The sequence below is a fragment of the Canis lupus genome, chromosome 2 (genome assembly GCF_011100685.1).
Source record: "Canis lupus familiaris isolate Mischka breed German Shepherd chromosome 2, alternate assembly UU_Cfam_GSD_1.0, whole genome shotgun sequence".
In the NCBI taxonomy this organism is placed as follows: domain Eukaryota; kingdom Metazoa; phylum Chordata; class Mammalia; order Carnivora; family Canidae; genus Canis; species Canis lupus.
This window is the reverse complement of record NC_049223.1, coordinates 57901029-57919462: the sequence shown is the minus strand read 5'-3', so window position 1 is coordinate 57919462 and position 18434 is coordinate 57901029. Positions and strand designations below refer to the sequence as shown.

Below are 18434 nucleotides of genomic sequence, written 5' to 3'. Positions count from 1 at the left end.
GTAACTTTCTACATAGGATAAATTTCAAGGGGATTATGAAGACCATTGGTCCCAAAATTATAAGAGAGTGGATTACCTCAATGTGTTCCACATTATAAATAAAAGCACCAAATGCCATGCTGCGGGCCCCCATAATACAAGGAAGGCAAAAAACTCTTTCAATGTCTGGGGAGAAAAAATGTCTGGGGGGATAGATAACATAAAACGTAGGTCTCAAAGGAAACAAGGACTAGTGTAGGGTATAAAATTTCCATAAGTATAAAAATCTAAAATGTTCCTAAATAATAAGAAATGATGGGGCACCTGGGTGGCTCAGCGGTTGAGCATCCGCCTTTCGCTCAGGTCATGATCCCGGGATGCTGGGATCAAGTCCCACACTGGGTTCCCACAGGGAGCCTGCTTCTCCCTCTGCCTGTGTGTGTCTCTGCCTCTCTCTCTGTGTCTCTCATGAGTAAATAAATAAAATCTTTTTTAAAAAAGTAATAAGACCCTCAACTGAATACAGTAGAGTAAGGCTCATACACTGCAAATACACAACTTACATGGAGTATGAAGAGATTTAAACAAGCTTTCTGCAGAAACTAAAGTTTATGCTGAAATAAAACCTTAGAGAAATCCATAAAGTCTCTGTAGCTGACCACTTTATTTCATTATGCCATTCTAATAGAGCAACCATCTCTTCTGCTAGATATTCCACAAACACCAAAAAGAAATTGCCAAGGAAAACAACTTCAAATCTATATGCACATGGAGCACTCACTGAGTGCTACTTGCTGGTGGTGCCATTTCTACATCCTATCGTTTGCTGACAAATTAAGAGGAATATTCTTATTTTCTTTCATATTAGCAACCTCATACAGGTACTGTTAGGCTTCTGCTGTTTCCAGTGGGTGGGTGCCCTTGTTTTCCTGGTAAGCCAGTCTGAGAAATTCTGTGATTCAGCAAGTGTTATTCCTGGTTTCGGTTTAATGTCTTTAGGGGTATTACTCACATCTGGAAGAATTACCCCAGGTTGCAATGGATAATTCAAATCTGAATCATACAAAGTTTCTAATCTCCTTGTTAGTCTTCAAAAAGTTCTTCTCCATAGTTACCATGTCATGTTCCTAAGGGGTAATTTAAAAGGGGCTCTACCTGTATCCTCAGTTCTATCCTTGTAAGTAAATGTAGTTTCTGATAGAATGTGAAATATTATTTTTTGGTACAAATTTTTGTGGCTCATACTCTTTCCTGGCAGCTTTCTTCCCTGGTAAAAGTGCTGTTCATTATAATTTTTAAAATTTATTTATTCATGACAGAGAAAGAGAGGCAGAGACAGAAGCAGGCTCCCATGACTCCGGGATCATGCTCTGAGCCGAAGGCAGATTCTCAACCGCTGAGCCACCCAGGCATCCCTGTTCATTATAAATTTGCCCAAAGTCATCAATGTATTTTCCTCCGTAGAACTAAGGTCAATCTGATTTTACAAACTTTTGCTTTTAAACATTTTAGGCTTATCTGTGGAAATTTTCAGTCTTATCTGAATTATTCTTTTGGACCTGTCTGGAAACAGTTCGGGTTCTTTTTTACCCTTTCTTTAAGGAGCAAAACGCTTTGTTTTTAGATATTTGGAAGTGTGAAAGGCGGGGTTGACCACAGCAGTCTCTGTGTACATTGCTACATACATTGGCTATGGGGAAATACAACTTCCCTGGATTTCTTGGTGCTTGTGTAAAAGCCCTGGCCTCTGGAGGCCCTTCCAAGCTGTGATAATTAGATCTGTAGTCATTTATCTAGCTAATTGCTCTTCTCTGAGAGGATAATGAAGTTCCACTATCTCAGGGAGAGGGCCAAATGGCTCCAGTTGGATCTAGGACCCTAGGTGAAGCCACAAGGCTGCAGAAGTCTACGGTGCTATCTCTGTGGGTAGATAGTCACATCAAAAGGAATAAAGTCCTAGAATGTGCAGACTCCACAAGCGGGTAAAAGCAGAGACACGGGGGGGGGGGGGGGGGGCGGCTAACTCCTGGAGAGACTATTTACATACCAAAGGGTTGGAGTTAGGTTTCAGATCCATTTGGTATCCAAGCAGAGTCTTTCAAGAAGGAAGGGGGGCTATCTACTTCCTTCCTGTTTGTTTATAAGCAAAGAAGCATTATTTTTCCCTTGCATAGGACATTTGACCCCTGGCCAAGGGCTAAGGTCTGGAGGACTCTGGGGTGGAGGTGACATATTTATTTTTTACTTTAAGGCAGTTAATAAGAGATCTGTCTCAGATGCAGAACACCTTGTCTACCTACACATTCAGGTTACAATTAATAACAATAAACATTAAAAACCAAACACTGACAGACTGGGTGATCTGACTGGGGCGGCAGAGGGGGGTCCTTTCCCTCCTGCAAGAAACATGACCAGCTCTGGAGAAGGGAGGGAGTAAGGTGTCCAATCAAAAGCTTAGTCCTGCCTTTCCAGGCTGGGGGTTCCTGAGGTCAGCAAAGGAGGCTGCAGGCTCTGTGGTGCAGTTGGTCTGCACTGAGCGGATTGCCAGATAAGATACAGGATCCCCTGTCAAATGTGAATTTTGGATAAATAACAAATAATTAATAGCATAAGTATATCCCAATATCACATGGGCCATACTTATGCTTTAAAAAAAAAACCCTCCATTCATTCTTTTTTTTTTTTTTTAAGATTTCATTTATTTGAGAGAGAGTACAAGTGGGAGGGACAGAGGGAGAGGAAGAGAGAAATTCAAGCAGACTCCATGCTGAGTGCAGAGCCTGAGGCCCGGCCCTATCTTACCATCCTGAGATCATGACCTGAGCCACCCAGGCGTCCCTTTTTTTTCTTTTTCTTTTTTTTTTCTTTTTCTTTTTCTTTTTTTAAGATGTATTGATTTATTTGAGAGAGAGAAAGAGCATGCAAGTGGGAAGAAATTCAAGCAGACTCCACACTGAGTGCAGAACCCAATTCAGACCTCTATCTCACATCCTTGGGATCACAATCTGAGCTGAAACCAAAAAACCGGTTGGTTAACTGATTGAGCCACCCAGGTGCCCAACCCTCCATTCATTCTTTTTTTGAAATTGAAATTTAACTGGCCATCCCATACTTTTATTTGCTAAATTTGGCACCCTACCACAATGACAGGGACCTCTTAGAGATGCCAATAACTCATGTGCATTGAAAGAATACATTTTAAAGGGCCCTTTTAAAAGACGAAGGGGGCCGTCCTCTTCATTTGTGAAGGGTTGTTGGAGGAGATTGTGCTCAGATACCAAATCCAGGAAATGTGGACATCTATAATTTACGTGTTAGGGCTAAATGTGTCCCCCAACCCGTTCATGTGAAGGCCTAACCTACCAGTTTGGAGATGAAGCCTCTGAGGACATAATTAAAGCTAAATGAAGTCACACGGATGGGGCCCTGAGCCCATAAGCGTAGTGACCTTAGAAGAAGAGACACAGGAGAGCTCAAGCTCTCTCTCCACATGCACAGAAGAAAGGCCTTTCGAGGACCATGGGAAAGCAGCCATCTGCAAGCCCAGAAGACAGCTCTCACCAGAAACCAACCCTGCAATCTCGGGCTTTCCAGCCTTCAGAACCCTGAGAAAATACATTTGTCATTTAAGCCACCCAGTCTGTGTTTTGTCCTGGCAGCCTGAGCTGGCTAAGGCGACACAGGCACAGCGCCACAAGTGTCTGCAGAACTTTTTTTTTTTTTTTTTTTTTTATTCATGATAGTCACACAGAGAGAGAAAGAGAGGCAGAGACATAGGCAGAGGGAGAAGCAGGCTCCATGCACCAGGAGCCCGACGTGGGATTCGATCCCAGGTCTCCGGGATCGCGCCCTGGGCCAAAGGCAGGCGCCAAACCGCTGCGCCACCCAGGGATCCTCTCTGCAGAACCTTCTTACCGCCACCCTGGAGGGATTGTTTTATTTCTTCCAGCACAGAGACACAACTTCGAAGGCCTGGAAAATAGTAGAAAAGTGCTTGGCACATAGAAAGATCTTTTAAAATTATTGAATGAATGAAAGTTACCCACCTGAGGTGGCACTGCGGGTCTGTGGCAGAGGTGGAGCAGGGGCCTCTCAACTGTTTCCATCTCTTGCCCAGGAGTCCCGGTCCCCTGAGGATGAATCCCTTTGCCTGTGTAGGTTTGGCTTTCCTCAGCTCTCATCTGGGTTTCCTAATTCCCTTTCTGATCACCTCACAGCAGCACAGTGGACAAAACTAATCGAATGAGAAAGCTGAGAACCTTCAAGAGCAATCACCTGTGTTCTGAGCCTTACTTGTTTTGTTTTTAAAGGTTTTATTTACTTATTCACGAGAGACACAGAGAGATAAGCAGAGACACAGGAAGAGGGAGAAGCAGGTTCCCTACAGGGAGCCCGATACGGGACTCGATCCCAAGACCCCGGGATGATGCCCTAAGCCAAAGGCAGACAGATGCTCAACCACTGAGCCACCCAAGAGTCCCTGAGCCTTACTGGTAAGAGAAAACAGTGAAAGGCACCAGTCTAGAGGATCAGTCAGAAGGAGGGTCTGTCCCAGGGATCTTTGCTGTTAGGTCCTTCTGCAGATAAGGGCGGAACTGGAAGAGCAGGAAGGGAAATGTACCTTGATGCCCAAGTGCTCCTCTGGGGTAAATCACTGCCTTCCACTGGGTTTCCCATCCACAGAGAAGCATTTGAATTTGATCTTGGTCCAAATGCCCTCTTCTCTCCTCCTCTCCCTCCTCTGAAGGTCTCTTCCTGATGTTTGAATTTAGAAACCATAGAAGCCTGGGCCAGACCAAAGTGGGTGGGAATCATGCCCAGAGTGGGTGTTGGCCTAGATCTTGAATTTTAAACAACCAGGAAACTCCCAGAAGTACTTTTGTCAGCATCAGTGAGGTTTCTTTTATCATGAGCAATGGAAGCTAACTCTGGCCGACCTCAGCCTAAGGCATATTTATTCAAATACACGAGGTAGCCCGTGTAATTTAGGCAGAGCTGAAGAGTGGGCCAGGGAGGCAGGAATGTGGATAGTGACGAAGACCTGAGCAATTGAAACCAACGGTGTGTGTGGGCAGGTGTCGGGGCTCCCATGCACCTGCTCCCTCTCTCTTTCCCTCCCCATCTCAAGGCCCTCCCAGCTGGATGTTTTCAGCCACAAGTAAGAGATCCTGACTACAAATGGCTTAATAATAAAGGTATTTCATTGCCTCAGGGTGCTCAGGTGGCTCAGTGGCTTAAGCATCTGCCTTCAGCTCAGGTCATGATCCCAGGGTTCTGGGATTGACCCCGTATTGGGCTCCCTGCTCTGTGGGGAGCCTGCTTCTCCCTCTGCCCTTCCCCCCTGCTCATTCTCTCCCTCTCTCTCAAATAAATAAATAAAACCTTAAAAATAAAATAAAGGTATTTCATTGTCTCATGTAACAAGTCTTCTGGAGATGAGTGGTTTGGGATTGGTGTGGCAACTCAACCCTCCTGCAGTCTACATCACTGATTCCTTGGCTGTTCCATCACAAAATGGCTGCTGCAGCTCCAGATATATTCCACCCATAAAGATGGGTAGCAGAAATAGGGGGTGTCCCTTTTTATTAAGGAGGCTTCTCATCACCCTTCCTTTTATAATTCTTCGCTCCTGGGGCTGGGCATATTGCTGCACAAAGCCAAATCAGGGCTCTGTTAGCAACGAGGAAGGGCAGTAGCTCTCGTGATTCAGATTCCCTGGAAAGAGACCCCATGCATGATGGAAAGGTGTTTCAAAAAGGAGCGGGATCCTGTGGCTGGAAGAAGGGAGATGAAAGCTGAGTGCCAAAAGGACACATCTCTACTTCTGCCTTTGGCCTTTCCAGGTATCAGGGGCTATTCCAGCCTAGGAAGGACAGGCTCTACAATTTGTGGGAGCCAGTACAAATCAAAATGTGGGATGCCTTATTCAGAAATTATTAAGAATTTCAAGACAGTGGCAGCAGAGCAGTAAACAAGTATGGGGCCATTCTGAACATGAGGCCACATGTGACTGTGCGGGTCACACACCATGAAGCCTGCCCTGGGCCCAGCCCAGAGTGGAGCGATCATCCCAGGAAAGTAAGCCATAGGTGGGGTGTTTTAGGGTCTGTTTTTGTATGAAATTGGGTTAAATACATTTGTGGATGATGCAGAAGGCTGTTATTTATATTGTTATAATTAAATATGTCCAGGTGTTTGTGTAAACTTTCAGTTAAAGTGCAAAGAAAGGGGGACGCCTCGGTGGCTCAGTGGTAGAGCGTCTGCCTTTGGCTCAGGGTATGGTCCCGGGGTCCTGGGATCAAGTCCCACATGGGGCTGGCTGCATGGAGCCTGCTTCTCCCTCTGCCTGTGTCTCTGCCTCTCTCTGTCTCTCATGAATAAATAAAATAAAATCTTAAAAAAAAAAGCAAAGAAGGGGTGATCACATCTCTTCTGTATGTATACCCATGAACAGAGGCAGAATTCAGGCCAGAGAGAGTTCTCAGGGAGCTTCCACTGCACCCCAACCACAGCAGAGTAAGAAGGGTGGCAAGTTAGCTTTACCCCTCATGCCCATTCAGACTTGATAATGCCTATTATTTGATCATCACTGTGGCCCTGTACAGTGCAGCATATCATCTGCATCTTCTAGATGAGGTTGTTGGAGCTCAGAGAGGTCCATAGTCATCTGTGGTCCATGGTCAAACTAGGATTGGAAGCTGCACAGTCTGAATCCAGAGTCCATGTTCATCAGCACACTACATCACTGGACAAGTCTAAAGGAGTTGGGGTCATAGTGAGCAGTTGGCTTGATGAGATCAGTAGATTTGACCAGACATAAAGTGGTTGTTTTTAAGGGTCTTAGAGTCCTAGGGTCCATGGAGAGGGGTGCCACAAGGATGTCCCTCAAGCACCGGGAATGCAGGATGGATGACAGCCCCAAGGATGTCACTCTCAGATAAGCAAGGAAGCCTGAACTGGGAAACAAACTTAGGTTTCCTCACAAAAGGATCTGTCACACATGGTCAATTTCTGAAATGAATCCACAAGCCAGGAACATTTGTCTAAACGCTTTAATTAAAATGCATTGTAATAGGATGAAAGTCAGAGTCTAAATACAGTGTTCATGTTTGCTAAGAAAACAAATGAAAATATTCCAGGTAGCCAAATACATTTTGATAATGAAATTTTAAACAGCTTCTGGGTTTTAATTCTATTTAAAATATTTATATAGTTTAAAAAAATAGCTTCCTATTCATCTTCTACCACAGTACAGGAAATGTTGAGACATTGGAAATTGGTAGAGATTCAACACACATAAATAAAGATTCTGATTCAGTTGCAGAATTACAGTATTCTGAGCTGTACCATCCAGACCTTGGCGACCAACCAGTCCAATTCTATTTGGAGAATAATGCTAGCCTCAAATTCAATTTACCTAACATCCAACTTTTTGAAAGCGTCGAGTTTAAGGAAGTATCACAGTGAAATTAAGATACTGCTCATCTCATTTCAAAATCAATTTTCTTTCCAGGACAGTTCTCGGGAACCTCAAGAATCTTTCACTTTATATAATAAGCAGTATACATTCAAGGGTTAGTATCTAAAAGAATGAGTATATTCATACAAAAAAAAGATTCCTTGTAAAATAAGATCTCACAGTGAAGGTGCCTTTGAAACATTTTGCCATCTACTGAAGGGTAATACATTGACTTTATTGATATAGCTGAAATACTTGGCTAAAGATGGAAGCATTTCTCTATGCCTGGATCTTAGAATACGTGATGCAAATATGACTATGATAAATGAGGTTGCAAAGACAAAAATGAGCCCAAACCGCCAGACTTTCCCTACTTAAAAATAGTGTTGACCAGTGAAATTATGCATAAGATTTTTGTTTATTGCGGCCTTATTTTCAACAGCATGAGATTGGAAACCCTGCAAATGCCTGTTCATGGGAGAGCAATTCAATGTGATGGGACTTGCATTCAATGGACCAGACTGCAGGCATGAAAAGTCAACATGCCCTTGATGTACTAAGAAAGGAGGAGCTTCAAAACAAATGAAAAACAGCAGCACTAGTGTGTTACTATTTGTGTAAAGAAAAAAGGGCATGAGGAGCTGATAGCGGTGGTGGCTTCCAGGAAGGGGACTGGGCACAAGGGGTAGGAGACATCATTTTAACTGGGTAGCCTTTCCTACCCATGAAAATATGTTACTAGCTATTAAAATAGATTAATAAAAGCTTTTTAAAAGGCTAACCTAATGTTGCTCATCGCTATATTCGATGTGGTGATTACTCAGATCACGAGGCATGTCATCGACTAGATAAATCTGTTACCCTGGGATTTGGAAATGTTTAGAGCAGCCTGGCAACTTCCATATTGTGTCATTTTTTTTTTCACAGGGGAAAGGAATGTTCTGCTTTTAGACTGACAGACAAATAGACACATTTGCAAGCCCTTGAAGGCCCCAGCAGCAGAGCACAGTGTCCTATAATTTGATACGAAGTGGGCAGTACCTCTTGGAATTCCAGGCCTTTGGTGTTTGTTGTTGCTGGTGGAAACAAATGGCCCAACACTAGTTTTTAATCACTCACTCCCCCAAGAGCCATTAGATATGCAAATAAAATCCTCCCAATATTCAGTGACTGAATGACTCCTCCCCACCCGGCCCCCCTTGTATCTTGAATCATTGAAGCAATGTAACTTGATCTGGAGAAACCTTAGGAACTTCAGTGGTGTCCGCGATTTCTGTCTCCTAGGATTAATGGAAGGTGCTGCCATCATCTCTGTAGCAAAGGTGTCGGAAGCAAGCAAGCGTGACTCCCTGCAGACCAGAATTGGGGGCCTGGCAGGGGCGCTCAGAACCGCTCACAGCCCGTTGCCAGTAAGTCCACTTGCATTTTATGTTCTGAAAGACTGGTCTCACACTTGGAACTAAATACAGCCTGGGGAAGATGGGTGCTAAGCGCTCTAATGAGCAGAGGATCCCTAATGTGACTGCCCAGCACGGATCATCGGGTCAAATGACCAGCACAACCACCCTTTGTGCTGACCAGGGTTTTTTAAAGTAATCTCTAAACCCAAGGTGGGGCTTGAACTTGCAACCCTGAGACCAAGAGCCACATGTTCTACCGACTGAGCCAGCCGGGCTCCCCACAACTGCTGGCAGGTTTTCTATCCTTGAAACGTGGGAGATGAAATTCAAACATTTGATAACGCTTTAGTCTCCAACAGAGCTTCCCAGGGCTCGGAGCCCCATTCTATGCTCTGCCTATAAACTTCTAAAATGGAAAAGAATTTTGTTCTTAAAAATAAGAGTCGGGAGAGGTAGGGTTCTCAGGTGATGGTGAGGACTTAGGGGCACAAACACTACATTTGTTGACTTCAAAACCAGCAGCGGCAGAAACCGATGCGGGGGCAAGGAGTGGTGGGATGGACTCTACTGCCCCTGGAGTCTGGGCCTGCGGGAAGTGAGGCGCGGGGCTGGGGGACCCGCCTGGGTGCGGGTGGATACACCTGCCCGGAGGGGGGCGCCGGGGGCCCTCACTCGGCCTCCTTCTTCTCCTCCGGGACCTCTACCGACAGGATCTGTTCACTGGGATCCGGGCCCGGGCTCATGCGGATCAGCACCGATGGCTCTGAGGGCCCGGCCTCCCCCTCCCCGCCTTCCTCGGGCCTCTCCGAGGCAGGTGGCGAGGCAGGTGGCGAGGCAGGTGGCGAAGAGCGTGTGGCCGGGGGCTCCTGGGATTCTGGGTGCTCGGGCGCTGGGGGCTGGTCCTGGTCTGGGGCCGCCTGTCCTGCCTCTCCTGCAGCATCCTGCGAGCTCTTGGCCTAAAATCCAGAAAGGGTGATTGGTAAGGCAAAGAAGGTCTGAGAGTTCTTTGAGGGGTCCTGGAGGAGTCTTGAACAGCTTCCTGCTCCCCTTCTTGGACCCCCAAAAAGGAGGATGGCAGAGTGCACAGGGGTGCCATCTAATGTATGGGAAGTGGGGGGCCAGAGGGCATCAGGATTATTTGGTAGGAACAGAGTATGTTATGGGGAAGTTTAGGGATTAAAAATCCTGGTTGGATCTAGTAGAAGGTCTTGGGGATATTTTCCATCTCTGTTGATGGGCAGGGCCAGAAGCCAGAGTGAGGCTGTGGGTTCAGGCCTGCCCCTGAGCTATGGAGGAAGGAGGGGTGTGACCCGGAGGGAGCACCAGCAGGGACTTTGCAAAGCTGAGCCAACTGCCCTGTCCACCCCAGTTACCAGGGCTGGGTGCTCCTGGATGGATGAGAACAATTCTAAGCAAACAAGGTAAAAAGGCTGAGAGGGTAAAAGCTGCTGTGGCCCGGCCTCCTTTCTGGAAGGTCTCATAGGTCGAGCCTGCCACCCGCACACTCTTATTCCCCAGGAAGGAGGATGGGCAGGGTAGTACTGGCATTAGGCTGGGCTGAGCCCCCATGTTTGGGGACTTGGTGGGGACTTCCAGCCTCTAGCCTTCGTGGTTCCTGTGGACACTGACCAGTCTGTGTGTCAGTAAAAACCCAAGCCTTCAAAGATACTCATGGCCTGTCCTGCCCTGTCTGACCCACTTCTGTGGAGACATAAAGGGGACAGAGGGGTTCCCCGGAGGAGACCTGAATGGCCCACAGCGATCTAAGACCCTCTTAAGGTAGCAGCAGTGAATTTCAAATGAGAGCAGTCAGCATGCTTGTGAGGAAGAAGCTTGCTCAAATCATAGAGTGTTGAAGGAAGGGAAATGGGGAAGCCCACTCCTAGAACCCAAGGCAACTCTGGGGACCCATCCCTCCCCCCATCTTGGAGTTCCTGCATGTTCCACCATCCCGTGTCTGTCCTAAACTCCGACGACGACGACGACGACGACACACTCCAAGGCAGGATGGTGCCCATTATGGGACTTCTGGAAGTATCCTGCTATGAATGGAACCAGAAGAATCATGGGGAGTTTAGTCAGGTGTTTTGCCATGCCAAAATGCTTTTAAAAAGATATCCAAGGTACCCTGCTTCATCTCTACAACCCTACGCTGGAACCATGAGTAACCTGAGTCTCAGAAAGCATGAAGAGCTTCTCCGGGTCACAGAGCTGGCAGTGACAGAGCTGGGATTTAGACCCGTGTCTTTGGATTGTTATTTCAGAACTCCTTGCACTCGGCATTCTGTCCTGATTGTTCTAAAATTGCCTTTTATTAGAATTCTCATGCAAATTTAATTCACATCTCCAAGCTGCCTGGGTGAAGAGCTAATACTCAGGAGCAAAAGACCCATTTCATATAAAAGCCTTTCACTGTATTGAGAACAGTCTTGGAGTTCATGTCTGCTCAGTCCCATGCAGCAGCTGGCACCAAAGACCTCAACTTCCTGGCTCAACCTTGACCCTGGCTCTGGGTAAGCCAGGCAGTCATGTCTGTCCTCAGTCTGGGGCCATGGGTGGCTGTATCTTGAGAATATCTTGGAACCCTGGGTGGCTTTGATGGCACCTCCCAGACTCCAGATGTCAAATGATCTCCTGACAGGTTCCCTGGACTCCGACACCAGCCTGGCTTGTTCCAACCTAGGTTCCTTTGAATTCTGTTGTGTAGACTGCAGCACCCTCCTGGCCACTGAGCTCCTGCCTACCCACCACCCCCCTTCCCAGCAGCCTCCCTAAAGGACAATCGTGAATAGTCATAATTAGTGCAATCATTCTAATTGGCATTTTTGGCATTAGTCACAGAAAAGAGTCCCAGAACTAATTTTAAAATTCCCTTCAGATTTCCAAGGGGGGGGGGGGGGGGACAGTCAGCACTGTGCCTGTCAGCAGGGTTTTTTCTCTTTAAATCTCTGAAATTGTCACAGATGCAAATATTAAATATGAGACAATCACTGCCATCTGGGGAGGGACACTGCCCGCTCACACCCAGTGCTCCTACCTTTGCAACAGCACCAGGACTCCCTTGGGGGGATTGCTCCCCTCGGCCCAGGGATGGCACAGGAGCCTGGCCTCTCCCAGGGCAGCACAGTGAACGGCTCAGGAATTGACATGTGACCCAAATCTGTCCAATGACAATGAGCCCTGGGACTTTTGCTGGAATCACTGGGCAAGAGGGACTTTCTATGGGAGTTGCTGCTAAACCAGGAGGATGTAATCCTAGTGCTCTTGTGATCTGAAGTCATCATCGAGGGAAGCAGAAATGACAAGATGGCAAAGCTCATCCCATTGGCATTATTTGAACTTCTGGATCCAGCCTTGTCTGAACTTTTAAGCTACTTGACCCCATCCATCCCCTGGTCTCTTAAGCTAATGTGAGCTTGCACCATGACCTGGATTTCTGTTACTTGCAACCAAAGGAGTCCTGACTGGTATAAAGGAAGGGGAGACATTCCCTACAGTGCAAGGCATGGTCCACAATCTGGCACAATGTTGAAATGGGGGTGTGGCTAATTCCCCACCATCTTACCTGTTCCAGCAACTGTTGCTGCCTCGCAGCTGCCTCCAGTGCAGCCAGTTCTTTGAGCCGAGCCCTCAGGTGGGCAAGTTTACCGGCTTTGGCTCCCTTGGCGCCCATCTTTCCTGCTACGGCCAGGGCAGCATTGAAGAGCTTGGGGGTGCCTGCCCGGGGAGGAAGGATGAGCACGCTCTTCGGCTCCTTGGGCTTGTTGTTATTTCTCAGCATGCGCCTGAAAGAAAGCAGCACCCACAAACATTACAAACATACTCCAGAAGAGAAGAAAGGCTCCTCGGCGGAGGACTATGATAGAGTTGCACGGTGGCGGTGGTCGTCTTGGCTAATGGTCTGTGAGCAAACACAGCGTACTTAACGCTTTATGCACAGCATCTCAGTGATCGGAACAACCAGAATGACATGGGTCTTACCGTCTGGACCTTACAGAGGAGGAAATTGGAGGCTCAGAGAGGTTGAGTCACTTTAGTGAAGTCACACAGGAAATACCGAATGATACTATAATATATGGACTCAGAAACAGGATGCCCAGGTGAAAAAAGATACGCTTTTTGCTTCTCTCCCTTTTGCATATGTCACCATCCTCACCATTACCTCCGTCAACATGTAATGAGTGTCTACATGTGTCAGGCCCTATGCTTGGTCCTTTAGAGGCACCCTGATGGCTCCTGGAGACCTCCTTTCTGGTGTCTCTTTCTCCATGTGACTTGTTTTTGACCAGTAGAATACAGCAAGGGTGATCAGATATCCCCTTTGTGAACATGTCACATGGGATTGTGATCTCTGTCTTGCAAGGACTCTCCCTTCCTGGCTTTGATGCAGCCAGTGACCATGTTGAGGGAGGCCCATGTGGCGAGAACCAAGGGAAGCCACCGGCCAGCAATTAGCTGGGAACGGAGGCCCCCAGTCCTCCAACCGCAGGGAACTGAATTTGGCTGACCTCCATGTGACCTTGGAAGCAGACCCTTCCCCAGGGGAGACATGAGATGAGACTCAGCTCTGGCCAGTACCCACCTAAGCTGTCCCAGACTTCCGACCCATAGAAGCTGTGAGGTAATACATATGTGTGGTTTTAAGCTATTGAATGGGTGGTAAGATTATTATACAACAGATAACTAGTACATACATTGTCCTGTAAATCCCACAGAATCTTCCCAGGTAGGTCCCTATTTTTTTCATCTCATTTCGAATAAAGACATGGAAGACCAGAAGGGGTAAATAATTTTCCCAAGGTTACACAGCTACGAAGTGGCCAGAATTAAATCCCAGATCTAAATGCAGTGCGCTCCCATGCTCTCTAAGTAGGGATAGGATCTTCCATCGGACAGAGCCCCAGCCTTTGATAGGGAATTTTTTTTCATGCTACAGATATGTGATGAGTGGTTTGGCTCAAGAACAAATGTATTTCATCTGCAGTCTAGTGGGCCTCGACTCCTAATTGGCAAATTCATTCACCAGGGCTCCAGCAAAACTTGTTTGTTTAAAAATGAGGCCATTACTGGCTGCTTATCTAATCAGAAGCAATGGATTTGAATTGTGCATATTGATATTAATTGCCCAAGACTTGCATTTTCTGGCTGGGGCTTCCCTAGGAGAACACAAACATGATAATTCATCAGAGGCCTCTTCATGCCTGGCACTATCACCTGTGTTATTCAGCCATCATTCACAGCATGACAGTCTGTGGTACAAAGATTGGTACAAAAATGACACAAAAGAACTATCTGTGGGACTTTTGTTAACTGCTAATGGCAGTCTCTCTTTTGAAACATTGCACTGGCCTCTGGGACATTTCCAGAGTAAGGAAATTGAGCCTCGTTTTCAGATGATGCGTTTTCCTATAAGCAGGATCACGCATTCATCCCTGGAGAAAGTGGCATGCGTGAAAACTTTTAGCCCCATTTCCTAGAGTGGCCAAGCCAGACAGCTGAGCACTTCACTTCTTTGGGGCCCCAGGTCCCCCATCTGTAAAGCAGGTAGCTTACAACCAGAATCCCACACATGACTCACATGACTCTCACCAGCTCAGATGTCCCAGGCCCTGTGGTTCCCAGATTGTGTCTTTCCTTTGATGGTCAGAGCTCATGCATGATCCCCTGCCTCCGTCCTGACGCTTGCCTGTCCAGGGAACCAGGCTCTCTAATGAATCATCCTACAGCTCTGGTCCCAAGGCCTCTCTGCTGCAAGGCCCTGCGGCTCCTCCTCTTTCCTGCAGCTGCCATAGGCTGGGACCTCAGCCTTTTCCAGCAAAGGGCTCAGGCTTGACACATGGGTCAGGAGCCTCACCTAACCCAGCCAAAGGAGTGGGGTAGCTGGGCTACACGCATGGCTTTCCTGAGCCTTGCTCCTCTGGCAGGGGGAGGAAGGGAGGGCAGGGGGAACTGGAGCCACATCTCAGACACAGTTGATTCTCATTATTCGCGGTGGTGTCATTCTGTAGAGTCCCCGCAAACACTGAAATCTCAAACACCGAACCATTGTTTCTGGGGGGGAAATACAGGGTTAGGTTGCTGTGAGCCTCTCATTACATTTCATCAATTGATCAATACTTTGCATATTTCTGTTTAAAGACATCCAGTTGATTCACTGACACTGAAATGAGGACCCACAAAATCGCCAACAACGATCACAAAAATGTGAAAAATGTGGTGCTAAATAGACCATGAAAAGACACTTGTTTACAAGTGTTCAGATGCTTCTGAGCTGAAACAATAAAGCAGAGTGTCACCTTGTTTAACTCTTGCTGGGGACATGAGCTTAGGGCCCAACTCAAATTTTTTACCGCTCTGTGCACGTCCACAAATTACTAGGAATGCCCACGAGTACTGATTTTGGGGTTACAAATACATTTTAGTGAGTAGGTTAGTTACAGACACAGAATCACAGCTACGTGAATAATGAGCACAGACTGTACTTCCCCGTTTCTCAGGTGAGTAGGGGGAAGCAGGCAGATGTTGTGAGAAAAGTTCAGACAGACTAGCCTTTGGAAGGGCCCAGTGACTTCCTTAAGAGCAAACAGGTAAAATGAGTTACAGGGCAGCTTCCTTCCTCAGAGGATGCCAGCATCCTGTGGGTATTATGCTTCACCAATACAGCATCACCCCCTCTTGGCGTTGCCAAAGGGGTCCTGTTAAAACTAAGTCCTGGAGCACCTGGGTGGCTCAGTGGTTGAGCGTCTGCCTTTGGCTCAGGTTGTGATCCCATGGTCCTGGGATTGAGTCCTGCATGGGGCTCCCCGCAGGGAGCCTGCTTCTCCCGCTGCCTGTGTCTCTGCCTCTCTCATGAATAAATAAATAAAATCTTGTTTTAAAACAACAAGAACAAACCCCTAAGTCACATCAATTTGCTTGTCTGTGTAAAACCGTACATAGCTGCCCTCTCCCTCAGAGTAAAACCCAAAGCCACTGTAAGACTTCATCTCCAAGGCCCCACCCGATCTCATCCCCTGGACCTCTCCCCTCCCATGTCAAGCTACACTTACTTTCTGGCTGGTCTGCACACACACACTCTCTCCTCTGCAGAGCCTTTCCATGTGCTGTTGCCTCTGACTAGGATGCTCTTCCATGCAAGCAGTCCCATCACTCTTTCAGTCTGTGCGGATTTCAGCTAAAATTCCACTTCCTCAGAATGGCTTTCCCTGCCCAACTTATCTCAGATAACTCCCTCCATCACCTCTGTCTCCTCAATGTGGCTTTGTTTCCTCACAGCCCTGTCCCCAGCTGACACATCACAGAATCCTTCATTTCTCCATGGTCGGGCTCCCTCATTAGGAGGCAAGCTTTATTTGGTCCCTGCTGTGTCCCTAGGGCCTAGAACTATGTACTCAATCAATGATTGTGCACTCTGAGTTCCCTTTATGGTGACTATTCTCTGTACAGTTTATTTATGGTGTCATTTCATAGAATGAGGTAGAAAATGGGAATATGTGGTAAAAGGCAATGGAGAGAAAAACAGGATATATAGATTTAAAAGGCTTTATCCAATGGCAAAATTACAGAGAGTACTTGATGGGTAAAGAGGAGCAATTATCATTATGAATATTCATGGAGTTCTCCCACCTGCCGGGTACCCTGCTGGAGATATTCACACACACTTACTTTATTTAAGCTTCCCAACAACAAAATAGGGGGTTAAAACCCTTATTTTACATAATTGCAGAAAATGGAGACCAGAGAAGTTAACTTTTCTGTGACTTTTCCAAGGCCACACAGCCAGTACCTCATACTACAGATAGGGTGTGAGCTCCATCAGCTTCCTGAGCCTGTTGTGGATTTTCTACCACACTGTGTTGCCTCTTTCACTCGACTGGAAATCTGATCTTAAGGGTCTGAAAACAAAGACCTGCTTCTCTAAAAAGTTACCCACTCTTCAACAGTACAAAATGCAGATGCACAAGGTTATTCCTCAGGGAGCTGCGTATAATGGCAAAATACTGGAAATGACCTTACTGCCCCTTCCCAGGAATGCTCTGCAACTGTCAGAGGAATGAGGGAGCTGTCTATGGACTGAGAAAAAACATCTTCTGGGTTGGTTGTCATGTGAAAAAAAAAAAAAGCAAAGTGCAAAAGAAAATCTACAGTATGCTACGTTTTATGTAAGATGGGAAAAATAAAATGTTCACCGTTCTACCTACTTTTGCAAAAGGAAACACATTAAGGAAGCAGCAGAAACAAATGAGACTGGGCTCGTGGACGGCCAGGGGCAGCAGGTGGGGGGACCCGGACACCTCTCTAGGCTTTGTTGCATTATGACTTTTGGTACCATGTTAATGCTTGACATATTCAAGACAACAAAAAGTCAACAAGGATTGAAGTGGGAAGAATCATAAAATATGGAGTGCAAACCAAAACACACAAGTCTGGGTATGTTTCAAATGAGCAAAACCACCACATTAAAGGGAGGAAAAAGAAAACGAATCGAAATAAGTCTGAACATAACACTTACTTCACGGGTACTCAGCTGAAGACAAAAAGAATGGCGCCAAATACTGAATTTTGCTGAGAAGGCTTTCCATACCCCAACCCCTACTGCCCCAGTGCCTTGGGATAGCAATTCTGCAACTGCTTTGTCTGTATCCTAAGACTAAACAAATGAGGGCAGCCCCAGTGGCGCAGCGGTTGATATATATATGTATATATATTTATATGTATATATATCTGCATTTATGTACACAGGTGGACATGCAGATGTGTTTCCCAGCTCTGTCCACTTGGGAGCCTAGTAGCAGCCTAGTAGCCATGAGGTTTCTAAAACCCATTCCCACCTGCAAGGAATCAAGTCTCCTTGAAGAAATGGCCATTTCCAGGGATGTGGCAGAGAGAAGGTCACAAGATGAGCCCAGTGAGTCTAATTGTATTTGTGAGCAAGGAAGTGCTAAAATATTTAGAGGACATAACAAAGAGTCACAAAGGCCAGCCCGAAGAGATGCCTGCTGGCCAAATCTGCAACAATTTGAGCACCAGAATAATGATTGTAACAGGATATTTACAGAACAAAACAAATCCACACTTATATAGACAAATGAAGAAACAAATAAATTGAAATCGGAGAGAAGAGGAAAGATCTCCCTCACAGTAGCATGCTCACTAATAAATGCAGAAGGCATGATGGAATCAGAAAAAATCACCATTCTGCACCCATGGTGGCCACCACTGATTTAGCAACGAGCCTTCAGGGAATGCTGATGGTAGCAGGTGAAGGCTTGCTTGATGGGAAACAGGAGAGGAGGTCTAGATAGCCTCAGAGTGACGCCCTGCTGATTACTTATTAATTACAAAGAGGAAAACGTTAACTTTAGAGTGTAGAAACCTTAACCAAGTGAGCAAAAGGAAAATCATCAATACTGGGAGAAGCCAGCATCCTGGGCCTCTCCACATGCTGCATTAAGTATACAACATCGCAGGGCGCCTGGGTGGCTCAGTGGGTTCAGCGTCTGCCTTCAGCTTAGGTCATGATCCCGGGGTCCTGGGATGGAGCCCGTTGGGCTCCCTGCTCAGCAGGGAGTCTGCTTCTCCCTTTTCCTCGGCCC

General features: G+C 46.6%; 1 protein-coding gene and 2 long non-coding RNA genes across 4 annotated transcripts in view; 1 reads left to right on the top strand and 2 right to left on the bottom strand.

The window, feature by feature from the left end:
• Positions 1 to 3802: 3802 nt before the first annotated feature.
• LOC119870071 lies at positions 3803 to 4737 on the bottom strand. Of its 2 annotated transcripts, none has more exons than XR_005355019.1 (3): positions 4601 to 4737; positions 4026 to 4213; positions 3803 to 3951 (listed from the first exon to the last, which is right to left on the bottom strand). It is a non-coding gene; the product is annotated as an uncharacterized LOC119870071 (long non-coding RNA). The 2 variants fall into 2 exon arrangements; XR_005355018.1 differs by having other exon boundaries at positions 4026 to 4129; positions 4601 to 4731.
• Positions 4738 to 8609: 3872 nt separating this feature from the next.
• On the top strand, positions 8610 to 16978 carry LOC111092714. Its single transcript, XR_005355714.1, has 2 exons — positions 8610 to 13459; positions 14977 to 16978. It is a non-coding gene; the product is annotated as an uncharacterized LOC111092714 (long non-coding RNA).
• The window catches only part of CNGB1 (cyclic nucleotide gated channel subunit beta 1), a 64685-nt gene continuing 55757 nt past the window's right edge, over positions 9507 to 18434 (bottom strand). Inside the window, 2 exon segments of the mRNA NM_001284462.1 lie at positions 9507 to 9794; positions 12404 to 12623. Of these exon segments, the coding sequence (NP_001271391.1) occupies positions 9507 to 9794; positions 12404 to 12623 (508 nt within the window).